General features: G+C 36.9%; 3 protein-coding genes and 1 pseudogene across 5 annotated transcripts; 2 read left to right on the top strand and 2 right to left on the bottom strand.

Moving 5' to 3' along the window:
* Positions 1-553: 553 nt before the first annotated feature.
* LOC122275969 lies at positions 554-9,713 on the bottom strand (annotated as a pseudogene).
* Positions 9,714-10,284: 571 nt separating this feature from the next.
* On the top strand, positions 10,285-12,004 carry LOC122276991. The gene is made up of 4 exons (XM_043086870.1): positions 10,285-10,444; positions 11,048-11,177; positions 11,339-11,411; positions 11,561-12,004. The coding sequence occupies exons 1-4, from the start codon at positions 10,414-10,416 to the stop codon at positions 11,801-11,803; spliced, it is 477 nt and encodes a 158-aa protein (XP_042942804.1). The 5' UTR covers positions 10,285-10,413; the 3' UTR covers positions 11,804-12,004.
* A 1,630-nt stretch (positions 12,005-13,634) lies between these two features.
* On the top strand, positions 13,635-18,473 carry LOC122275527 (phosphatidylinositol 4-phosphate 5-kinase 4). Its single transcript, XM_043084627.1, has 8 exons — positions 13,635-15,463; positions 15,816-15,983; positions 16,305-16,470; positions 16,553-16,669; positions 16,909-17,102; positions 17,259-17,392; positions 17,490-17,565; positions 17,887-18,473. Exons 1-8 carry the CDS (start codon positions 14,277-14,279, stop codon positions 18,173-18,175), a joined length of 2,331 nt encoding a protein of 776 aa, XP_042940561.1. The 5' UTR covers positions 13,635-14,276; the 3' UTR covers positions 18,176-18,473.
* Positions 18,474-19,464: 991 nt separating this feature from the next.
* On the bottom strand, positions 19,465-26,433 carry LOC122275775 (protein SMG7-like). 3 transcript variants are annotated; one of them, XM_043085009.1, is made up of 8 exons: positions 26,206-26,433; positions 24,716-24,867; positions 23,308-23,913; positions 23,083-23,205; positions 22,605-22,837; positions 20,576-22,518; positions 20,295-20,440; positions 19,465-19,986 (listed from the first exon to the last, which is right to left on the bottom strand). In XM_043085009.1, the coding sequence occupies exons 2-6, from the start codon at positions 24,785-24,787 to the stop codon at positions 20,598-20,600; spliced, it is 2,955 nt and encodes a 984-aa protein (XP_042940943.1). In that variant the 5' UTR covers positions 24,788-24,867; positions 26,206-26,433; the 3' UTR covers positions 19,465-19,986; positions 20,295-20,440; positions 20,576-20,597. The 3 variants fall into 3 exon arrangements, with proteins under 3 accessions (XP_042940943.1, XP_042940944.1, XP_042940942.1); XM_043085010.1 differs by having other exon boundaries at positions 20,576-22,482; positions 24,716-24,856; XM_043085008.1 differs by having other exon boundaries at positions 24,716-24,856; positions 26,206-26,432.
* Between the last annotated feature and the right edge of the window lie 269 nt (positions 26,434-26,702).

The following is a 26,702-nucleotide window of genomic DNA, read 5'->3' as shown; positions in this document are numbered from 1 at the left end:
TTCATATGGGTGGCTTCTTCGATCCAGCAATTGATAATGGCCATTGCCAATTTAAAAGGGCTTTTTGTACGGTGTGCCTGCAATCTAATGCGAGATAATGCCCTCAGGGTAGACTTCATCTTTGCTCCAGTGTCATCAATTATGCTACAGCTCAGCACCAAATAATATAATGTAAATGATAGTCTGTTGGAGCACCCAATTGATAATTACATTTAACAATAGTCAATATAATTAAAAAATAATAATTTCTTAGATAAAACTGACTTTTCATTTACCAAATTTGATTATTTTAAAAAAATATATTATCTTTTTTAGTTGGTAGGACTAAAAAATAAAAGACTTCAGACTGCAGATTTCATAAGGAGGATTGAAGACAACAGGTACCAGAAATACTCACACTGATCTTCTTGAATATTAAGGTTTCATGCCAGCCATTATATTAATGTGAGATGGTAACTTGTGGCATGAAATTGCCATCAGATTCTCACTGCCAAATGTATAAAATAATTTTCTTATACAAAGAATACGTCAGGTTAAAGACTGCTTAATTGAGTCATTGGTAGCTTTTCTTCCCCACAATTTTAAGGAAACATAAAGCCGGCATTATCATTGCCTGGATTAAAGCAAAATCCAACACATAAAATGTTAGAAATTATCTTTATTCTATTCCTAAAACAGAGTTCAAATAAAGATATTAAGCAAGATTTAACAAGAATATATTCACGTACATGAACCAACCAGATCCAACACTAATAACAGATTAGACCTAACAGCAATATCATGTTATATACAGATTCGGACTACTAACAGATTCAGTCTAACAAATATTCAACCTAACAGATAACAGATAGATTAAGAATATTTTCAGATTGTAACAGAACAATATTAACAAGAAACAAAACCGTAGCAAGATCAATAATCAAAGAATAACAGAAATGACAGAAAGTAAACAAGAAAATAAGCAAGAAAAGAGCAACACAATCAATTTACGTGGTTCGACCCTAATGGTCTACGTCCACGGCAGGAATGGCCTCAGATCTTTATTGATAAGCAATGTCCTTCACAGAGAAGCCTCAGAAACACTCAAAGATTTACAAATCTCTCATCTCACTGTAAGAATCACACAGATTTCCTTCACAACAGTGAAAACCCTAGTTTCCCTCTTTGCTCTCTCTCTCGAAGAAGCTTTCACTCAATCGGCTGAAACATGTAAAATGAAGATTAGGTTTTCTGAAAGACCCATAGCGATACATATATATGGTGGCACAGATGGCACCACGTGTACAGATCCTGCGGCTGAAGATTAACTCCTCTTGATGCTGCTTACGAGTCACGTGCAGAACACGTGATCACCAACTCAGGCTTTTAACTTCAGCATTCCAGAATCTTCTACTCATTTAACACGGTAAAAGTCACAAAGACAAAAGGGGTCAGATCACATATAACAATAGCAAATAAAATTAATTGCCATAACACTACAAATCTCCACCTTGGCAAAAGATTTATTTGCCAAAATTATCAATTATCATCATTGGCTCATTCCTGCACTTATCCCCCTAATGGGGACTGACTCCAGACTCCATATTAATTAAGTTCAGACAGTGTCTGAACTTAGACCTTGGGAGTGACTTGGTCATCATATCAGAGGGGTTATCCTCAGTTGAGACCTTCTCCACACCTACAATCTTAGACTCTATAACATCCCGGACAAAATGAAGCCTTATATCAATATGCTTAGACCTTTCATGGTAAACTTGGTTTTTAGCTAAGTGAAGTGCACTTTGATTGTCACAGTGCACAGAAATATTGCCATTAAAAATACTTAACTCATTTGCAATGCCCTTTAGCCAAATGGCCTCTTTTATTGCTTCAGTCAATGCTATATACTCAGCCTCTGTTGTGGACAAGGCCACAACAGATTGTAAGTGTGACTTCCAACTAACAGCCCCTCCAAAAGCAGTAAACACATACCCAGTTAAGGATTTTCTAGTGTCTATATTTCCTGCAAAATCAGAGTCTACATAACCTACTAACTCACATCCTTTCTCAACACCCTTTCCATAACTCAGTCCTAGATTAGTAGTGCCAACTAGGTACCTTAGTAACCATTTGATAGCCTGCCAATGGGGTTTCCCTGGATTCCCCATAAACCTACTAACTATACTCACTGCATAAGTTAGATCAGGTCTAGAACAGACCATTGCATACATTATGCTCCCCACCATGCTAGCATAGGGGATTTGTTTCATAAAATCAATATCAGAATCTGTTTTAGCAACCTGATCTACAGAAAGTTTGAAATGTTGACCTAAAGGTGTGTTAACAGATTTCAAAAAGGTTCATACCAAATCTCTTTAGGACTTTAGAAATATAAGTTTTCTGGGACAGATATAAAACCTTTGCATTTCTGTCCCTTACTATTTCCATTCCTAATATTTTCCTAGCAGGGCCCAGTTCTTTCATTTCAAACTCAGATTTCAACATGCATTTAACTTCATCAATTAGATCATGGTCTTTACAAGCTATAAGCATATCATCTACATAAAGTAAAAGATATATCATTATTCCTTTTTCTTCCTTGTAATATACACAGCTGTCATAGCAACTCCTATTAAACTTATTACTAATCATGTGTGTGTCAAATCTCTTATACCATTGTCTAGGAGATTGTTTAAGACCATATAGAGATTTTTTAAGAAAGCACACAAGATTATTATTTATTTTATCAGTAAAGCCTTCAGGAGGTTGCATATAAAGTTCTTCTTCAATTTCACCATGTAGAAAAGCTGTTTTGACATCTAATTGTTCTAAATGCAAGTTTTCAAAAGCTGTATAGGCTAGCAGTAGCCTGATTGAGCTATGTTTCACCACAGGTGAGAAAATCTCATTAAAGTCGATTCCCTCTCTCTGTGTAAATCCTTTTGCTACAAGTCTAGCCTTGTACCTGGTCCCTTCTATCCCTGGTATACCATCCTTTCTTTTAAAGATCCACTTGGATCCAATGAGTCTGACTCCTTTAGGTTTAGGCACCAGAACCCAAGTTTGGTTCTTATTTAGTGACTCCATCTCCTCATGCATGGCTAAGAGCCATTTAGATGAGTCTTTACTAGATATAGCCTCTTTATAAGACCTAGGTTCTTGGTAAACAACATCATCAGCCACTGTCAAGGCAAAAGCTGTAAGGTCAGCCTGTCCAAACCTTTGAGGAGGTTTAATTACCCTCCTTTGTCTGTCTCTAGCCAGATTCCAAGATCTGGCTCCACCTTGACCTGTGTCCTCTGAGGTTTGATCCTCAGAGTCACTGTCATCACCATTTCCAGGTTCAGGTTGAGTGTCATCCTGCTCCACCTCAATCTGAGATCCTTCTAATTGTTTGTCAGTATTATTGATTGGCTGTGTTTCTTGTACCCGAGCCATATGTGACTCATTAAAAGTCACATCTCGGCTAACAATACACTTATGTCTACCAGGTCCATCTACCCAAAGTTTGTATCCCTTTACCCCTTCAGGATATCCTATAAAAATGCACTTAAGTGCCCTAGGTTCCAACTTATCAGTTTTTGAATGTGCATAAGCTACACATCCAAAAACTCTTAGGTAGTCATATCTGGGGGGTTTTCCAGACCATAACTCCTGTGGGGTTTTAAACCCTATAGCAGAGGATGGACATCTATTTATTAGGTGAACTGCAGTGGTGGCAGCTTCTGCCCAAAAGGTTTTGGGCAGTCCTGAATTAGACAGCAAACACCTAACTCTTTCTAAAATTGTCCTATTCATTCTCTCAGCTAAACCATTCTGTTGGGGGGTTTCCCTCACAGTCTTATGCCTAAGAATTCATTCTTTTTGACAAAAGAGATTAAATTCATTTGACAGGAATTCTAAACCATTATCTGTCCTTAGGGTTTTCAGCTTCCTACCCACTTGATTTTCCACTAAAGATTTCCACTCTTTGAACTTTTCAAAGGTGTCACTCTTGTTCCTCAGAATATAAATCCAGACTTTCCTAGAGTAGTCATCCACTAAGGAGAGAAAATAACTCCCTCCACTATGTGAATTTACTCTTGCAGGTCCCCATAGATCTGAGTGGACATAGTCTAAGGTTTGCTTAGTATTATGGGTTGCTGACTTGAAACTGACCCTCTTTGCCTTTCCAAAGATACAATCCTCACAGAAAGGTAAATTTCCTAGGTTCTGTTCAGTCAGTAATCCTTGTTTTTGTAACTCTATAAGCCCCCTTTGGCTTACATGACCAAGCCTCCTATGCCATAAGACAGACTTATTCTCTAAAGTGTTCTGTATAGAGGAAGCTTCCCCAACTACAGTTTCTCCAAGCAGTGTATATAACCCATTCTTAATAACCCCTTTCATAATTAGTAAGGAACCTTTAGTAACCCTAAGAACCCCTGCTTCAGACTTGAAGGTACAGCCTGATAAATCAAGCATACCAAGAGAAATTAAATTTCTCTTCAACTCAGGTATAAATCTGACTTCCTTCAAGGTTCTTTCAGTACCATCATGTAATTTTAGTCTAACTGACCCTATACCCATGATTTTACAGGACTTATTATTTCCTAGGATTACATGTCCCCCTTTTAATTCAGAAAAGGTTTCAAACCACTCTTTCACTGGACACATGTGGAAAGAGCAACCAGAGTCCATTATCCACTCTGTCTTAGAATCAACTTCACTTACTGTGAGTACCTCAGCACTCTCATAACCTTCCAGCACCACAGAGGCATCCCCTGCCTCTTTGATCTTATTCCCTATATTGTTTTTCTTATCAGGGCAATTCCTTTTGAAATGCCCTTCCTTATGACAATGAAAACATTTAAAATGTTTTCCCTTAGATTTAGACCTAGATTTCTTGATGTCACTCTTGCCTTTCTTTTCTCTTTTTTCTGTTCTGCCCCTAACAGATAACCCTTCCCCATGTTCCTGTTTGGTATCACCTTTGTTTTGTAATTCCCTAGTATGAAGTACAGATTGTACTTCATCTAAAGTCAAAGAATCCCTACCATACATCATGGTTTCTTTAAGGTTCTGATATGATGAGTCCAAGGAACTCATCAAGAGGATTGCTTGATCCTCATCCTCCACCTTAATATCTATATTAGCTAGATCTAGAATGATTTTGTTAAATTCATCGAGATGCTGTCCTATTTGAGTCCCAGGGTTCATTTTAAAGGTATAAAGTTTGGTTTTCTTGTGGAGCCTGTTGGCTAGAGATTTTGTCATATACAAATTCTCTAGTTTCAACCATATTCCTGCAGCAGTGTCCTCAGTGGCCACCTCTCTCAGGACTTTATCCCCGAGAGAGAGGATTAGGGCACTGTGGGCTTTCTGGAGAATGTCTTCTTTGACAGTCTCCCTATCTTCCCCTTTCAAGGAAGAACCCTTCTTCCTTTCACCCAAGAGGGCATCCTGAAGTCCATGTTGGACTAGGAGTGCCCTCATCTTTATTCTCCATAACCCAAAGTCATTATCCCCTGTGAATTTTTCTATGTCAAACCTCATTGTCCCCATCGACCTAGGCTCTAGATACCACTTGTTAGAAATTATCTTTATTCTATTCCTAAAACAGAGTTCAAATAAAGATATTAAGCAAGATTTAACAAGAATATATTCACGTACATGAACCAACCAGATCCAACACTAATAACAGATTAGACCTAACAGCAATATCATGTTATATACAGATTCGGACTACTAACAGATTCAGTCTAACAAATATTCAACCTAACAGATAACAGATAGATTAAGAATATTTTCAGATTGTAACAGAACAATATTAACAAGAAACAAAACCGTAGCAAGATCAATAATCAAAGAATAACAGAAATGACAGAAAGTAAACAAGAAAATAAGCAAGAAAAGAGCAACACAATCAATTTACGTGGTTCGACCCTAATGGTCTACGTCCACGGCAGGAATGGCCTCAGATCTTTATTGATAAGCAATGTCCTTCACAGAGAAGCCTCAGAAACACTCAAAGATTTACAAATCTCTCATCTCACTGTAAGAATCACACAGATTTCCTTCACAACAGTGAAAACCCTAGTTTCCCTCTTTGCTCTCTCTCTCGAAGAAGCTTTCACTCAATCGGCTGAAACATGTAAAATGAAGATTAGGTTTTCTGAAAGACCCATAGCGATACATATATATGGTGGCACAGATGGCACCACGTGTACAGATCCTGCGGCTGAAGATTAACTCCTCTTGATGCTGCTTACGAGTCACGTGCAGAACACGTGATCACCAACTCAGGCTTTTAACTTCAGCATTCCAGAATCTTCTACTCATTTAACACGGTAAAAGTCACAAAGACAAAAGGGGTCAGATCACATATAACAATAGCAAATAAAATTAATTGCCATAACACTACATAAAACGTATTAGTTTTATGTCATGCTGCATTAGGAAGCTAAAATATTCTTATGTCATGTTGTCCACAAAACTCTTTTTTAATGAAGTCAACTACAAAGTTTGGTATGGAAACTGCAACTATGTATTTATCGAACTTAGTTGTATGCTTACCTCAACTATACTAAGGAGAGAACCCATTAAAGCCATCAGAAGACCTGCAACCAAAACAAAATGATCTCCTTATAAATATGTTCTAATGAGTTATGCTACATACAGTTCGTTTTGTGTATTCCTTACACACTTAACTGATGTGATTAGTCAAGATAGTTATTTTATATTAAAAAAAATAACGCAGCCAATCACATTAGTGGAGTGTATAATGGAGTACGCAAAAATGACTGCACATTAAATTTTTGAAAAAGTTATTGTCAAGAGTTCACTGGAATATCACAAGCATTGGGCATGTTGTATGCACATCACCCTCACACCTCTATCACATTGCAACTTGTAGTTGACTTTGGAATGACGTGGTCAAAATGTAAAACTGATCTAAAGGGCTATTCCATAGTTTTATATAGCCAACCGTCAGGCAAATGAGTTATTTAGAGAAAATCATATAACATTAATTTATGTCCAGAAGCGTATGATTTTGCAGATGATGTTTTGATAACTTTTTTAACCAAATATAAGATGAAACTGAAAAAACTGAAGTATTTTCTTTAAGTCGAAGTACAAATATTTACCAAAAAAGGGAAGAAGATCAAAAGCTGCACAAACCGAAAAAACAAGCTGTTCTTAGAAGAACGAAACACCACACTCTTAACTGGCAGCAGCACCTCTATACTCCTTGCCAGAGGGTTCATGATGAACCGTTCATCAACAGAGAATATTTGTTCAATGTTAAGGAATCAAATTTAGCCAAAACAAAAAATGCAGAAATAGCTAAAGAAATACACCTTTGATTTCAATCAAAGGATAGTATTTGTGAAAAGGATATTTAGTGCAAGGGTTAATAACCTGCCAGATTGAAAAAAATCTAAGTTTAGAAACCCCACATAAATGTCCACCAACACATGTACATGGATGAAAATCCCACTTCAAAGAATCCCAGACTTGGGTTGTCTAAATTGCAACTTTGGAAACAAAAGCATGTGGTGGCATGTTCAAAGTTATCTGGGACAATGTATGCTCACCAAACATGAGATATCCCATGACTGCAACACCCCCATATATAACTACACGCAACAGGAACCTGCACAGAAATGAGAAGATAAGTTGCAAGTAATAGAGAGGCAAGTAGGTGTGCGCCCAAGGGGAACCACAAAGTTATTTCACCATATTATGAGTGCTTTGCTAAATTTTGTCTTGTCCGCCATTGACTGGTAGATATTTGGAAACACACAATTGATAAATGGAATGAAATGGAATGCCACCCCAGTTCATAACTTGAGCATTTGATGGAACCCAATGCCATCTATTGTACCAAGGAAACATGCACATAGCCCATAGGGTTATCAAAACTGTGGCGAAGACCTCACCAGCTATAAAATAGATCACAAGAATTCAGCTATATACACAATCTCAGGAACCTCTCACAGAAAAAGTTTACAACACTTGAAAGATATGAGGTCACGTGGAGATCCCTCATCCAAACAGTTGGCAGAACAATCAGGGCACTTAAGAATTCCAAACCAATGAGAGTCCAGATGAACACCAGCCCAGTCCAATGATGTTCCAGGGGATAGTTTGGTAAGATTATCTCCTGCCAAAATTATAAACTCTACACAATAGGAATGCACACATGGGAAAAAATCTTACTAAAATCTGACAAAGCACCAAGTACATCCGGTTCAAGCAATCAGGATCAGAGTGCCACTTACATATAATTCAGTATACAAAAGAATCTGCACAAAGATCCATAAATACACTAACATCAGAGATTTTGGAAATGAGAAAACCGAGATGTAAGTAAAATAGACTATAAATACATATGTGCACTCTTTTTCAAATCCCAATATTCCCAATTTAAAAATTCTGAAGAAAATAGAGCTCAACCATATAATTCAGAACGAATTTAATGCAGTCAAATCATCGTGTCTTAAAATGTGCTATGAACCGACCAAATATGATCAACTATAATGTGTTAATATGACAGTAGAGCAGCAAAGATTTGCCATCAATCACTGTAAAGAACTATCCTCGAGCAACTTATAAACAAGATATCGTGCTTCTGTTTAAAGTTATAAGCAACTCATAGATATGACAAGACGTCCAAATCTTCCAAAGGCAGCTTCTCCTAAATCTGGGTAGGTTATGATACCTTTATTGCTCTCAAAACAGTATCTCATGAGGGAGGCAGTGTAACAACATAACTGCAAAAAGAACTAGCACCACCAAACTAGCCCAGCCACCTTCTTTCACCGTGTAAGGTGTAGAAAGACGGCGACACCAGCCAGTACATCAACTCCTGCCACAAAACAATGCAATGTGACGAATTCATTCCAAAGAGAGCCGCCGAAAGTAGAAGTTCAAATCGAAGAGCATAAACAGATGACAAAAGCCCGATTCACAAGATTTTCGATAAGGTGAGCTATTACTCAAAGTTGAACCTTTGATTTCCTTAGTATGAGAAACATCAAAGTTGAACCTTTGATTTCTACCACATTAGACATTCTCTTTCAGTAATGAATATTATTTCTTGACAATTTTTTCACAGATATCAGGAATCTCAGCATCAGTACTGGTAGAGTGTAACATATATCAAAAGGAAGCTCGGATATGTTAATTATACAGTAACAGAACACCATTAACGAGGCTTACCATTGAAGACAGTCTGAGTAAAGCTACAACCATGACCAATGGGTAACTCCCCAGTCAGCTGCTTTTTAAATGAGGCCTTCTCTGGTAACGATGACTGACCTCTTGAGATCCTATTCAAGTTTTCCTTCCGATGAATTCTTTCCTGATCAGAAAGTAAAGGAGGCTTTCCATCCAGGTCTGAACTGCTTTTACTACGATCATCAAAGCTTGAATATATGGCACTTGAACCAACTCTAAGAAATCCAAAGCTTGGTGATGCTGTGATGGTATAAGAATCAGTAGTCACTTTGCCACAAAATGAGAAAAAGACCGACGAGAGTCTAAAATCACTGCTTGTTAAACAAATATCCGTTTGGGCATGATAACTATTCGCATTTCCCAAGTCTCAAATGTTAGGGGTTCAATATGCCTTATCATATACACACTGGACTACTGCAAACCAATAAGCATGATAACTATTTGTTGGCACCGAGGTCATTAAATGCTACAATTGAATTGGAAGACCGGGATTTCCCAAACCAATCCTGCATAATTCTCAAGGGCTGCCGAAAAAATCACACATTATTGAAATAGGGACATAAGCGGCAACAGTTTTTTTCAAAATACTCATCAAGCTAGATAGTGAGTGATCTCTCAAATCTCATAATCCAAACAAATTTAGCATAAACGTTAATAGGGGAAAGGGTCCCTAAACTGGCAAAGGAAAATTGATTTGTCAAATCATGGAAAAATAACTATAAGACACTGTGTAGAGCGGGTCTCCTCCCACACGCTTCCCTTGACATCGAAGGCTCCATAAGTTTGGGAATTATATACTAATACCATCCCAGTCAATGATCATTTGATAATGACCTTACATATATATATATATATATATATATATAAAAGTTAGCTAGATTTTCTGTTTAACTAGATGAAACAAAAACAAAAAAAAATCCATAGGAGTTGGAATGTGATTCCTTGAGCAAGCATCAAGTACTTGAATGGATTCTCCAAGTTGTCTTCTAGCTTGCACGATAAGGCTTCCCTAATTAAGAGTCTGCTTCTTGCCTAAGAAATGAACATATATATTCTTTCCGGCCAACTGCAGGCAAGTCTTCCTGTTTCTTGGATCGGATAAAACACACACACACACACATATATATATGAAATTCATTTCTTGTCGATCCCTAGGACTCATAATATTACTTGTCACAAAACCATTTCAAAGGATCGAGAAGCTAGAGAAAGATGGGCACAGCTATGACGAAATTTTCTTCCGGTATATATAGATACTATCGATTTTTGAATATCTCCTCTATCTTTCTCTTGCCATTTCTGATCCGTCCTTAATTTTTTTTTTTTTTTTTCTGAATTAAGAATATATATATATCCCTGTTGTATATAGCTGGTGAACGGATAGATATAATATATATAGAGAGACAGAGAGAGTTCATTTTCAAAATGAATGCAATTTTGGGATGTCCTTGATCATGGTGGTCTTTGAACCATCCTACCCTGTGATTCTTCTATATACGCATTCTCTACTGCATTTTCTTAATTACCTTAATTCTTTATTATATTATTGGCTCCTTAGTGATCCTATTGTTATTTTAATTACAACACTAAAATTTCCACTTCACCCATGTTGATCATCCACAAATCCATCTATTGCACCCGATGATCCCTTCTATTTAAATGGCCATTTCTTGAATGAAAGACGCTTCGATTTTCAATTCCTACTAGCTAGGCACATCTCGATTTTCACTTCCCAATAAACCTTTTGTATTCCACTTCAATCGTAGTTACCATATAAAAAATCAAGTCTTTATTTTTTTCCTTATTTTCCTATTAGAATGAGTAACCCTTTTTAAGTATTATACAGGAAATGAAGAAAAGAAGGGCAAAGAAATCGGTCCGATATTAGACGATTGCTACGATAAGCTTTTTCAAAATTCCAGCCACAAGAAGTGGGAGTTAGCTGACTTCTACAGGGCAGTATGCGAAACGGTCGAGTAATGATCATCAACCTTTAATTTGCTTCCATATATATATATATAGATATATCAGATATTTGTTCAGATATAAACACATTAATTAATTCGTGTACAATATTGATCATAATTTTCTAACAAGTTTTCGGTCTGTGACAACATGCATTGGCGTATTTTGACAGGCAAGTCAATGTAAAACTTGGTTACACACAAATTCGTGTACCAGAGGCTGGGAAACTCCGGCTCGCCTTTGACGTAAGCCCTTGCCACAAATTATTAAAGCTTATCGTAATAAATGCTATATAAGTCCATAAAAGTTTTAACGACCGCTAACAAGCACATGAATGCATGCATGCATGTTTAATTAAAAATTATGCATTATATATGGTTAATGCTGCCTGCAGAATCACCACCGAGCTGAAGGAAAGTTGACGAAGGATGAGTTTCAACAGATCTTCCGAGAAGTGGTTTTGGGCACAGGGTTTACTGGCATTGGAATAAAGGATTCACTCTACATCTTTGGTGTCCCATTAACTGCATTGATGGTCAAGCAAGGAGTACTGCCACGGGCAATTCCTAATGAAATTTTCATCCCAGCCATCACTTCTGTCACTGTCTTGATTCTGGCAACACTTAACAAGTTATGAAATTAAGATCATATTACAATATTGGAACTACTGGGTTTTCTTCAGTTGATTTCATAATTTATTGGCGCGCCCTGAGTACTGATTGAAATATATTACATAATGCCTCGCTGAGCAGCATGAGCGAGGGTCTTAGTCGACTGTAATACATGATAATCTCTGCTAAGAAGTGCTTGTTATATTTACGATCTCATGGATTGGATATATGGCAATATGTGTGTGCTTCTCTTATTCATGGCTAAATGATCAATAGTTTTTCATTCCCATGTAGAATAAAGCGTACGACGTCCAAGGTGTGACCTCTAACTAGGGCATTCTCATTCATCAGGTCAAATGAGATGTTTGGTCAAATTTTACATAATTTGATTAAAAAATCATTCATATTAAATTGGATAAATCTAAAATAATTTGAACTTTTGCTACAATAATTGACTAAATATGAAAAACTACTATTCATTCATCAAATATTAAAATATTAATTTCTCATTTCAAATAAATAAATTAAATTAATTAAAATATAATTAACATTTAACATTTAGAATATAATTATTATTAACATTTAATAATATTTTTTTAATATTAATTTAATTAGAATATAATTATTATTAACATTTAATAATACTTTTTTAATATTAATTTAATTAGATAATAATTATTATTAACATTTAATTGGTAGAATTACAAAATGTGATAAAAGAAATTAAATTAAAAAATTATTAATTTAATAATATTTTATTATATAAAGAATGAATGGCTAATCCAATGTGGAGATTGAATTAAGATGTAATAGAAAAATACAAAAAAGTGTTGATATTAGCCAAATTTAAAGATGAATTTGACCAAACCGATACCAATACTCTAAGCATGCAAACTATCCCAACAACTAGCAGCCACATGTAGCCGGCAAAACTTATCTATTAACAACTGAGATAGAGTTTTACTGCTCATCATCTCACGCTACACACTAAACTTTTTTTTATTTTATTTTTTGTTTTATTCCTACTAAATTAATTGAATTCTTTTAACTATCATTCATGCACCATATATTTGGTAAGAGAAAAAAATAAAAAATAAATAAAAAGTTATGCGTGGTATGTGGTGCAGGGACGATGAGTATAATTTTTCATTAAAAAATGATATTGCAATTTTAGGTTGTGTAAGTCTCGAATACTCATTTTTTAAAAATTTTGATAAATTTGATTCACTTAAAAAATTTTAAAAATTATTTTTTTTAATAGTGAGTCCTATTTTTTCAAATAGAATACGTGAGACTATATACCTTAAAATTATATTTAATATTAGTCTAACAATGACATAGAAATACACGTTTAGAAACTTGGGTTTGGCTGAATGATTTATTCACTAACATGGCCATACAGAAATCACTTTAGGGGGAAAAAGAATATAAAGGTAGTAACCCAACTCACTCTTTATTGCAATATTGGTACTCTGTTATATATTTATTGGAGGTAAGCTAAACTCGATCGGTTTGTGTTCATGCTCACGTTTATCTATCTACTGATCTATATCAAATGAACTCTTTGTAACACTTAATTCGATCTGGCCCCATTTTATTATTGGTATATATCTATCTTAGAGACCGTTTTGTTATCCATAGGAACATTCTGATGAGTGTGCGGGTTGATTTTTAATTTGAAAAACAAAAAGAAAGGAAAGGACTCTTTTTGGTTTGGTTTTAACTTCTCTCGAGTCTTATCCTAATTTAGCAAATCAAAGTTCCCCTATTTTTGTAAGGGAGCGAACCCCAAGAACAGTAAACATCAGCTGGCTTTTCGCGCTTCTCTCCAACTGTCACGGTTTGTAGAGGTTGTAGGAGATGAACGAGTCTCAGTCTCTCTGAATCACAAAGACCGGGGGGTGGGGGGGAGGCGTTTCGTGGGCTCTGAGTCAAAAGTCATCACAGAGAAACTTAAAGAAGTAGGACACGCGAATCTTAGTTTTGAACTTTTGAACAAGTTCAATCCGACACAGCTTTAGAAAATAAAGCAAGAATTCGATCCGGCACAGCAACGTCGATCTTGCCCACTTCATTAGTGACAAGTGTCCAGATCTAGACATTACATTGTACGAATACTAGGTATACCAGCTGTGACAATATCGTTACCCCAACCAATTGAAAATTTTGGAGACCAAAAATTAACGCCTCCATGACCCGTTGTTCTGGTTCAGAAAGAAAAGGCACTCTTTGGTTCAATCGCTCTTTTCGCTTCCTTTAGAAAAACAGAGAAACATAGATAAAGAGATGACATTGAAAGATTCAACATTTTCTGATCCTTCTCTGTCGATGCATTGTTGCACAATACACTTCTGATATATATTTTTTTCATCTGGGTCTTCATGATTTCGCTCGAACAAGTATCATCCAATACCATTTCGTGTTTGCGTCGAAAAATCGCTCTCTAAAGAGAGTGGGAATGTGAATAAAAACAAATAGAAGGAAGAAAAGCATAGCAAAATGAGCAAGGAAAGCGGTGTTCTAAAGGCATGGGAGGCCACGCTGCGCAAGACACAGGCTGCAAAAAAACGTGCCAACAGCCTCTTCGGCACGATATCGGTAGCCCATGCAGACGATGACGACGACAACAACAATGATGACAATGACAACAGTGGAAGTGGCACCGGCGAAATATATCATGCAGACAAGGTTCTCCCCAATGGTGACTACTATACAGGCCAATGGTCCGACAGCTTTCCCCATGGACAGGGGAAGTACCTTTGGACCGACGGGTGCATGTACGTGGGAGAGTGGTTCAGAGGCAAAACTATGGGGAAAGGTAGGTTTAGCTGGCCTTCCGGTGCTACCTATGAGGGCGAGTTCAAGAGCGGTTATATGGATGGGACCGGTACTTATACGGGGTCCAACGGGGATACCTATAAGGGACAATGGATCATGAATTTAAAGCATGGCCATGGCGTGAAGAACTGTGTCAATGGGGATTGTTACGAAGGAGAATGGCGGCGAGGTTTGCAAGAAGGTGTAGGGAGGTATCAATGGAAGAGTGGGAACCATTACGTAGGAGAATGGAGGAACGGAGAGATTTGTGGTAAGGGTACATTTATTTGGACTAATGGGAACAGATATGATGGGTATTGGGAAGATGGGCTGCCTAAAGGGAATGGAACTTTCAAATGGCCAGATGGGAGTTTTTATGTGGGGAACTGGAGTAAGGATCCAAGTGAGCGAAATGGGACTTATTATCCATCAGGGTCATCCCCAGAAGCGAATCTTGAATGGGATCCTCAAGATGTGTACAATTTTGATTTGAGTGAATGCAGGATTTGTCCTGGAGAGAAGGTTTCCATTTTGCCATCACAAAAGAAGCTTGCAGTGTGGAGGTCATCGAAGTCCGGGGATGGTTTTAGGCCTAGGAGAATGTCAGTTGATGGAAGGGTAAGCGTAGGCGTGGAGAGCAGAATGAAAATGTGGGATGGTGATAGGGATGAATCTAGTGGTTTTGCTCGTAGGAATTCAATGGCGAGCAGAGATTTGGAGGATGATTTGTTGGGTCTTCATATCGATGATGCAAGGGGAAACCCCGGATTATCAATGAAAGTACCCAGGAAAGCAAAGCGACAAGGAGAGACAATAAGCAAAGGGCACAAGAATTATGAGCTCATGCTCAATTTGCAGTTGGGAATCAGGTATTTATTACTCATATTTTTACTCTGTTTTCATTTGATCTTCTCACTCAAATTCTAGAATTATGAGAAGTTGTTCAATCCATTATAATTTTGCTTGCTGCAATGGTATATCATATATGCATGTTTTCTTATGTTAAGGAAACTTTATTTCTTATTCACTTGTTAATGAACAAAAGTGACTGCTCTAAAGATACAAAATTTATGAACTGGAAAAAAATAGGCTCATACCTTTTTTTTTCCTTTTCCTACTTCAATTTCACAGGTAAAAAGCTTAAAATTTCCCTTCTATGAGTTTTAGTTTATATATGACTGCATATTATTATTTTTCGCTCACTATGGGATTGATGGACAGGCATTCTGTTGGAAGACCCGCTCCAGCTGCATCCCTTGATTTGAAGCCTTCAGCTTTTGACCCCAAGGAAAAAGTATGGACGAGATTTCCTCCTGAAGGATCCAAGTACACCCCACCACACCAGTCCTGTGAATTTAGATGGAAGGATTACTGCCCATTAGTGTTCAGGTATTACATATTGTTTCTGCTGTCTGTTTTCTAGTGCACATATGCAATTAATGCTTGGTTACCACTGTCGAAAATTAGCAGTAGAGCCTTCCAAACTGGATCATGGGTTATCGAGTATTGCTGAGCATCATGTGGGAGCAGGACTTGAATCAGAGGACTGTCTTGAGAAGAGGAGGGGGATCCAATAAAAGACTTTGATAGGATGATGATTGGATCATATCAACCTTTAGTCTACATGATAAAGACTATAAAAAGGCAGAAGCAGATGATTTTTTTTTTTGTTATTATAATCTTTAAATGTTTATCATTTCTCATCTTTAGGACTTTAAGGAAGTTGTTCAATGTGGACCCTGCTGATTACATGATATCGATCTGTGGAAATGATGCTCTTCGGGAACTCTCCTCTCCTGGTAAAAGTGGTAGCTTCTTTTACTTGACCAACGATGACCGCTACATGATAAAGACTATAAAAAAGGCAGAAGCAAAAGTGAGTCGTACAGAGTTTTACCCACATATTTGTCGTTTGAAACACTATTTTCCGGTTTTAATCCGGTGATTGATTTGCACAGGTGCTTTTAAGGATGCTTCCAGCTTATTATAACCATTTCCGGGCCTTTGAGAACACTCTAGTTACCAAATTTTATGGTCTGCATTGTGTTAAGTTAACCGGGCCCATCCAGAAGAAGGTAAAACTGCTATTAGTCCCATAGCAACCTGTGCAAGAAATTTGCATGAATGTGACAAGGCCATCAATTCCCATTTTTTCTTTCGATATCAAGTAATATGAGTGTATGAACACTATCATACTATCAACTTAGTAGCTGCATCAACTCGTATGTGTTTGGTTCTGCATAACAAGCAATAAAAAGTACTTTTGAGTCCACCACCACTTACATGCGCACAACTAATGTGATTGATTATATAGGTACGGTTCATAATCATGGGGAATCTCACGTGTACTGAATATTCCATCCATAGACGCTATGACTTGAAGGGATCTTCCCTTGGCCGCACAACAGATAAGTCTGAGACAGAGATTGATGACACCACTATCCTTAAAGACCTTGATCTAAACTTCATATTCCGACTGCAGAAGTCATGGTTTCAGGAGTTTTGCAGGTGATGTAGTTTAAGGCCCTTCAATCTCTAATTGCTTTATTCAGTTCCCATCATGTCAACAACAACCATTGCCAACACATGGGGCACAATTTCCTTTCCTTTTCTTCTCTTTCATTTTCTTTGTTGGCCTTCTTAAATGTACATTTGTTCTTGTAGGCAAATTGATAGGGATTGTGAATTTCTCGAGCAGGAGAGAATCATGGACTATAGTCTTTTGGTGGGTCTTCACTTCAGAGAAATATCACCTGCTGGTGACCTGATTCCTTCCCAATCCCGGACTCCAACTATTGGTCATTTTTCACTCTTTCATATGATTATCCTCTATATATTCATAATCTCACACATATGCTTTTCGCTTACAACAATGGAATGTTGTCCTTCTTGCAGGTGACTCCCAGGATGAAGGAGCTCCAGCTCGTCTTTCACGAGCAGACATGGACCAGATTCTTCTTGATCCATCCAGGTGAAATTTCTATGTTAAATCATTACTAATAGTCAATGTGTGAGATCTTCACGATGTACAAGTATATTTCTACATGTCCATGATCTACTTTCGATCAGAAAACATACGATACAGATCTATCACGGACTGTAACAGGAGTACAAAATGAGAACAAAACTCTTACCACGGAGAATAAAATGAACTGGTTTTTGAAGGATAGGCCTCGTATGTACCAACAATGACGACTTTGATACAACTAAAAGACATTAAAACAGCTCTAGATCGTTGTCCTCCAAACTACAGATAGATGTTTTGATATAATGGTGTATCTGAGTATTGCAGATGGGCTAGTATTAAGCTTGGCTTGAACATGCCTGCACGGGTGGAAAAGACTGTGAGACAAAGTGGTTATGAATATCAGATCCTCGGAGAACCAACCGGGGAGTATTACGAGGTTGTAATGTTTTTTGGAATAATTGACATACTTCAAGACTACGACATCAGCAAGAAGATCGAACATGCATACAAATCCATCCAATACGACCCCACCTCCATATCTGCTGTTGATCCAAGGCAATATTCAAGGCGCTTCCGGGATTTCATATTTCACATATTTGCCGAAGACACTTGAAACAGATCTTTCAAGTAGTTTTGATTGGCTCTTTTTGTCCATTATATGCTTTACTTCGTTTTATATACATCTACAGATAATATAATTATATGTTTCGGCTAATTACAGATATGCTATAAACAGGAGCGCCACAACTCACAAGTGTATCATCTAGTTGTAAAACTGCAACAGAATTTATTATGTTGATCAATTCTTTGGTCTAATGAGATAAACACGTGTATGTGATTTGTATTTTCTGCTTTCAATTGAGAATTGTATATGGGGAAGATGAACTTATTAATTATTTGTTCCATTGACATTGGTCCTCTCCTTTATTATTATTTTTTCTTTCTCCCTTTTTTGGTGATAAAGATGAGCATGATAGAAAATAAATTAGTGCAGTAGTAAAGAGTACACAAAAATAACTATATATATAGAATTTTTGGAAAATAAAACTGCAGACAAAGCCGTAAACACGCCAATACCATCACATGAAATAGAAATCACTAGGAGATGGAACAAAAAGGATTAAAAAAAAAACTATCTATTGTGTTATTACTTGGTTATAAGTCAATGACAATATAATAATTCAAATAAATAACATTTTTGGAGAAACCATAGCTAGTTTCTCCGCTGGTTGAGTTTTATGTGAACAGCATTCAAGGAGGGAGATGTTTCAAAAGGTACTCTCTCTCTCTCTCTAAAAAAGCATCTTGAGTAATACTATTTATCATTCTTTTTATCATCATCCTCTCATTATTATATGATGTTATATTAAATGATTGAAGACTATATATTATATTTATCATCATCCTCTCATCATTCTATGATTTGGTATTAAATGATTGAAGATTATATATTATGTTTTATGTGTGAGCCTATCATTTATGTCACATCAAGAAATGCTGAAAAGATGATGATAAATAATTTTTTCCTATCGTGTAAGCATGTTTGGGGAAGAAATGAAAAGCATGTTTTTTGCCTCACTCGAATCTCTTGTCCAAACGGAGACCGTTCTAACTGCTAAGACATTGCTGAATTTAAGCTTGGATTCGTTTTCTTGTTTTATTTTTAGAAATCAGACAGAATTTTCCTGCAAGTTGCTTTAGGTCAGAGCTTTTGAGATTACGAGGATCTTGCTTCGGCAAGACCTGCAATGTTAAATATTGTTAAGTTCCTAGAAAGGGGAAAATTCGGAAAACTTTATGCATTTCTGTTCGATCGTAATTTGGAAGGATTTTATACGGTTGATGAAATTCCTACACGAGGCAGTAAGTTATTGAACAATGAAACCTAGACATCAACAGAAATACCAAAAACCACGTATTGCCATTAACAAATGCTCCGATTGATCAAAGCATTCACCGACAAACATAAACGCTCTAAAAACCAAACAGCTAAAAACCCCAAAATGCGTCTCTGCTCGCATAACATACTTTATTTTCACCTAACGGCTAACATCCCAAATCCAACTACATATTTAGCCAAACGCTATTTTCCACAAACCTTTTTGAATCTGATAGCTGGAAGTTTTCAAGTAGCTCATTCAAAATTGCCTCCATAGCTTTCTATCAATCGCTTGCCTGCTACAGCAGTGATGCACTGACTAGTAGCATTCCTCCTGAACGAACTTTTTCCTTGAAATAGTACGTGGGATAAACTCATGCTTTCTTATTTTATGTCAATCCAAACATTGGGCAGTCCCAACCAGTGCCGGGGTACAAATTTTTGTGACCAACATCCAACCATCAGCTTTCTTCTGTAAACTTCCCATTTTTCCCAACTTGCACCCTTTTCATCACCACCTATCCAGTTTGGGAGCTCAGCACAAGCTGATAAAAAGACAGAAAATTTATTTAGGACATGGATTAATAAGAGCATTAGCAAAGTAATCTACTGCAATTCTCCAACCCCCTGATATGGGGAGTGGGTTGACTTGTGGCACAAAAAATTTTACATTCTGACCAAAATTTCACCTTAGTTTCAATTGTCACTATACCTACATCCCATGACAGATATGTACATCGTGGGCACGGCAGGCAAATTACTACCTCATACAGAACATGTAAGTATATGTAATGCACCTGCACTGGGGAAAAAAAATTATGCAATTGCACATGGTAGAGAGGGAGAAAGAGACCTGTTCAAAGGCAGGCACTTGCAAAACTCCACGACATGCTCTCCAACAAAGCTTAATAAAAATGGCAGCAGGACTGCAAAAAGGTGACGCTGAATTAGTGTTGTGCCAGCCCACAGGATTGATCACAACAGTAGATTCTTCAAAACCTGAAAAAAGGAAAGGAATTAGCAAATTCTGCCCGGTAAAATATTTACAAATGAAATAGTGACACTGATTTTTTTGAGAGTATAGAAACTCGGAAGCAAAAAGCTACAAAAAAAAAATTCTGATTAACAATTTACCATATATGTTCTCATAATGACCTCACACAAAGAAATGGCCATCCCACAAAGTTTGTCCTTCATGCTGCTTTGGCATAGGAATAAAGTCCTGATTTATTTTACTAAGTTGCTGCTGTTGCTGCCACCTCTGGTATACGTTTAGATGATCAGGAGCCTCATATCCCTGCCAGTTTTTCTGGTTTTCCATTTGGACTTGCAAATTTGGGACTTGTTTTCCAGGAAATGGAAAACGTATCATACCCGTATTGCCCTTACTTGCTTGATGATACGATTGTGCAGTGTGAGTGATAGGCTTGTCAAACACAGTGTCCTTAGTTGGCAATGGCAACTGATATCCATCTAGCCAGCTATAATCATCCAGCTTCAAAGTCTCTTTCTCCAAAGTAGTCTCAGACAAGGACTCGCTCGCTCGTTTTGGAGGAACAGGGCCAAATCCAGGTGGAGGACCAAAGTGCCTCAGTGGCCTGCTCATTCGATTCTTTCTTAAACTTGTTGGCAAGGTCATTGATGAGTTGAGAGAGAGACTATCAAAGCTGGCTCCAGTAGACATAGTTGAATCAAACTTGGATGGTATCCTGTAGTCAGAAACCTGAGCAAAAAGCTCATTGCCAGCACTGATATCCAGAGCCTGTGGGAGGGCAACTGAGACTGCAGCAGGCTGCAAAACTTCAAAATGTTCTTGCAAACTAGGTTTTCTGACAAGCCTATTCTCTGTTAAGTAAAAACTGTTCAATCCATTGGCAAGACAAACTTGTTGCTCCAGCAGCCACTTTGAATTACATGGTTGTATTGATTGCAGATGCGGGGGCAGAATGGTAGTAAGAGATATTGGAGCATTTGGGGCAATTGAATCAGTATCTAAAGTGCTCTCTGATATTTTACCACCAAGTGGGGCTGAAACAGATTCAATACAACATCCCTTATCACCCAGGGAAGCATTGCCACCAGGGGCATGAAAATTGTAAGAAAACTTGGGATCAAGGACATCTGCATGATTATCAGTCACAGATGGTTGGAAAACAATAATCTCATCCTCTTCTTCTCCTTCTAAATATGGCTGTGCCTCTGGCTGCAAATTTCCCACATTCACTTTCTTTACCGGTGAATGTCCCATGCCATTCGAAACAGGCATCTCCAAAGAACTAGTAAGCACAAAATCATCACATATATGAGATTCATTGCCAATCGCAAACTTCTTCAGCATTGGATCAAAAAATACATATTCTTGCTCAACCCGAACTATGCTAACAAGAGACTTTCCAGCTGCTATAATCCTTTGAAAGCGAGCTTTTCTCTCCTTATCACTATTATCACTTCCCAAAGATTGCTTCCTTGAAAAATCAAGAATCATATGTGCAGGAACGAGAGGGAGAAAACCTCTCAATTCGTAATCCTCCCACAGTGCAAGCCGATTGGCAGTTTCACCTTCATCATACCTTGTCATATTAACAAAACAAGTTTCATCTTCATCCTCAATAGCAGAAATTAAGCCACTCAACAAGAGCTTGTTCAAGAATGAAACGCAATTACTCCAGAAAAATGACCTAGCAGCAGCTTCTTTCTCCTCAACTTCACTGCCAGCTGCAATTTCAGTATGACAGGCTAACCACTCCATAAAAATCAGCACTCCAGGCAGTAAATAGCTTTTCAATGGATCAAACAGTTGCATGCATCTCTCAAGTATAAGCCCCATAAACTCAAAGATGGCAGTATATGCATTCTGAAGCAAAACTGAACGTTGTAACATTTTAGCACACGACTGATTCTCATCTTCCCTACTAACATTGTGAGCTGTGGCTATAAGAATGGTTATAAGCCTAAGAATAATCATTCCACTGTCTGCAGCATTTGAACCAAAATTGTATGCATCTTCCGGCCCAGAAGAAAGAAGCTCAAGCAAATCAAATCTAACCATAGAGAAAACATCACCAAATGTTTCCAGACTGTAGAATATATTATATATCAGAAAGCATTCATTTCATAGGTATATCTTAAATACACCAGAAATATAAATGTTGATGGCAAATACCTTGTACGAGTGAAAAGAATACCATTAAGTCGAACAAACTTAATGCTGAAAGCTTTAGAAATATCAGATATACTGGATGCACTCTCCTTAGCAGATCTCACATCTGTTTTATCATGTTTCAAGAGAGGCATTGTTCCACCTCTTCCTCTTCTTTTCCCATGTATTCGCACACGTGCAGTCCTGATTGAGGAAGCTTTTCCATCATCAAGCAGCTGGGAAAAGCTTTGCCGATTCTGAGGAAAAGCAATGTATGATGTAATTTGGCACCAATAAATATAAAAAAGCCATACACCTGACCCCCATCCTTTTTCTCCATTTTTATTAAATGTTTTCCAGCCATAAAATAATTCTTAGGTACGTATCAGTTTGTATAATGAGAATAGGTCTTGTAACCCTATAATAACAAAATAAACACATATTTTCCGCCGTACTTCTTCATGCATGAGAGAAAACCTCATTTTGGCTAAAGAAACAATACCTTCTCAAATGCAATAATCAAATTATCTCTTGCATTTGAAAATGGGTTATCAACTGCCAGACTTCGGAAATAGCGAAAGATTGTCACCAATTCATCCCCGGAATATGAAGCCAATAATGCAAGCTGAAATAAGCAGAGTACAAATTAGCATGATAAGAAAATCAAATATGAAAAATATGGGACAGGTAAGATAAAATCATGATAACAATGGTTTAGAAGCAAAACCTGATGATGAGGGTTGCCACTTGAAGGCCAGATTGAAGAAGCTTGCATATAATAACTTGATGCCGCGGCGTAATCTCTACTTTTGGAATCAGCATCCCCATATAACCCTTTATAACGCGATAGGTCACCCAGATAAATCAGACAACGATGACAAGAAATCAAGCCTTTCTTCATCTCAGCAGATTTATTTCCTTCTTTATACACTATGAACTCATTCTCTGGATCACCTGGAAAATAATTTAGGGGTAGACCATACTTTCCTCTGATTTTCAACATCAGATCATGATAAAATCCAGTTGCTTCAGAAAGGAATGTTTTAAACTGAGAGCGTATTTTTGAGATTCGATCAGGTCTTGAAGAAGATTTCCCATCGTGGATTGTGGCTGAACCATTTGAATCCAGAGAATCATTGAGGTGTGAACGAAGCTCCTCAATTCGCCTGTAATGCAACTGCCACAGACCAAACTCAATATCATGTTGTTCAGAGAAAGTATGATCCTCAAGTATAATTCCTTCGAAATTGTCTCGCATCCGATGCCAAGCAATGGGATCTGATGGAATTCTCGCCCGGGCCAGTCCCGTGCGTTTGTTCTCCAAGTTGACATTCTACAGCACAGTACATGTCAGTAAAAAGATGTTCATAATTCTTACTCAAAAAGGACAAATAATTGATGGTAAAAGTTGCTCATATTAAGCAACCAGCTAGAACAGCCTAACCAATTAGCTACCAAAAGCTTAATAACAGATGCCTTATGATAAATAACTGAGATGCTTAATTATAATGCCTCACAAACAAAACATGATAAACTTAGTCTACTATACTTCCTTTCCTCTTTCCTTACTATCACCATCTTGCCAATAATAATTAGCATTTTGTCCATGAAAGATGGCTAGGTTGTCAAGTGACAAACACCAAAATGTTGTATTACAAAAGAATAAAAAGAAAAGGAATACATATATATATAGAGAGAGAGATAGAGAGCGAAAGTTTTTTTTTTTTTTTTTGATGTCGGGGAACCTCTCCAAGGCAGGGCCATTTGGACCCACCCCTGCAGAATAAACCCCGGTCCCGTGCACCGCACCCTCGGAAGTTTCCCTACACGGACCTGGTTAAATCGCTGGCTTTTCACCAGGGGGTGTGGCCCCAAAGGATTGTTTGCACCCATGAGGTGTTGAACCTTGGACCTTGAAGGGAATGAGACCCCAAGACCAAGGCCTTCACCACTTGGGCCAACCCCTTGGGGTTGAGATAGAGAGCGAAAGTGATGAAGCAAAAACATGTGGACTAGAATATATCTACGAATGACTATGTAGACACTGTCATAAATATGAAAAGAAAGAAAGTCCAAAATTTAACATTTATAAACAAATTTAAAATAATAAATTATCAACGAAAGAAATGGCATACCAATTTGTAAAGACGTTGAGCACGCTCCCTTGATGAAAGATCCAAAGAATTATCCATCAGGACCACCATCATACATCAAAAAAGTTTCACGAAATTCACCTCGGAAAAATGCAGTTTTAGTTGCAATATACAACATCTAACCTGCAAAGAAGCTACAAGTCGGTCAAAAAACAAATCTCGAAATGAAACCAAAAGGGGACTCAAACTTGATGAATAAACAACCAGACGGCAATTATAATCTTTAATATATGACATGCCACACCACATGAACAACTTCAGACACGATATTTATGAAAATGGATATACAAATGGAAAGCGTGTCAAATCTTTTGAGCAATATCCAATTCTTTCATATTATATGTTGACTCTTTATACAAGTATAAATAGTCGTCAATTTGCAATTGCTATTTTTTTTTTTTTTTGATAAGTAACAATTGCTATTTTTTAGTTGTCTAATAATAATGTGAATGAGGTTACATGCAAAGGAAAGTGAATAAACATCTAGCAGGTCATTCGAATGTGGTATTTTGGCACAAGAAAGTCCTCCCAGTCACACAATTACAATTGATTCACCAAAGCTTTTACCTCAAACTCTTATTTTGAGATCGGTAAAAGAAAATTTTATTGATAAAAATAAAAGGCATAACCCAGGTACACAGGACACTTTTACATCAAAATTCTTATCATTTGCACATATAGCTTTTGGTTCTTCCATCATTATTATAATTTTATCCGAATCATATATAGAAACATAGTAATAGACGACCTTTCTTTTATAACTTTCCCACTGCCAATATATATATATATATATAACTTTCCCACGAGGACCGACATCAAAATCAGATAAACTTCCCCTCTAATAAATTAAATGTATCATATGCAATGTCTAAGAAGCAACTTTAAGTTTTAGGCCGCAAGGACCATCAGTACTGATGTCTACAAGACATAATGTTCCGGTCTTGCCAGTAATAGAACGTCAAGGAAGAGATCGTGTACAATTTTCTCTCAAGAGGGAAACAGCAATGTTCCCTTAAAATAAAAGCAAAACTGGTTAATAAGCACACTCCATCTCAGCCCACAAAACACCGTAAAAAGGCATCCAATCTTTTTACAAAACAATAAAAATTGTCCAGAAACGATTGCTCACCAACTTCACCTTAAATGTTGCAAGTTCCCAAAATTATCGACGTAATATTTAAAGTTCTGATACATACGTTGATACGCAGGAATACATACATAATGTATATAACCACCATCATAGTTTCAAAATAAAATACTAAGAAAATCTGCAAGTCCTCGAACATAAAATCGATACCAGAAAATATTTCGAACCCTAACCCATCAAAATTGGGAAAATAGCCTGATGATCGCATCCAACAGACGGGAACAAATCCCTTTAAATCAAACAATTCCACCCAGCATGCATTCAATTGAACGATTTAATTGGCTATAAATAAATGGACCAAAAAGAAATCGAGTTTAACGTTAACCTCTTTCTTGAAATCAGATCTGCGGAGATATCGTCTTCCGTACACGAATCGCCGTCAATGATTTCAATTCAGCGATCGTGAGGGACGCATGCGCCAGAACAATGTAAATTTGGGGAAGAACAATCTAGGTTTCTGTTATTTGGTGGAGGTTCTGAAACGTTAGAAGTCTTTCTTTTATTTTCTTTCTTTTCTTTCAAGCTACTGTTGCTGCTTTCTCGGCGCTGCACCGAGTATTAATAGGTTTTCCAGGTCGGCGGGGAGTTTGTTCTTGTTTCTTTTTTTAAATTGTTACCTTAATTCATTTTATTAAGAAAAAATATAATTATATAATTAATAATTATATAATTATATAATTATTAATAAAAAATATAATTATTAAGAAAAAATATAATTATATAATTATATAATTAATATAATTATATAATTATTTTTCTTAATAATTATATAATTATTAAGAAAAAATATAATTACAAGAATAATTATAAATTAATTAATGT

The sequence above is a fragment of the Carya illinoinensis genome, chromosome 9 (genome assembly GCF_018687715.1).
Source record: "Carya illinoinensis cultivar Pawnee chromosome 9, C.illinoinensisPawnee_v1, whole genome shotgun sequence".
Lineage (NCBI taxonomy): Eukaryota > Viridiplantae > Streptophyta > Magnoliopsida > Fagales > Juglandaceae > Carya > Carya illinoinensis.
Note: the sequence above shows the minus strand (reverse complement) of the source record. Positions and strands in the feature narration are given on the sequence as shown.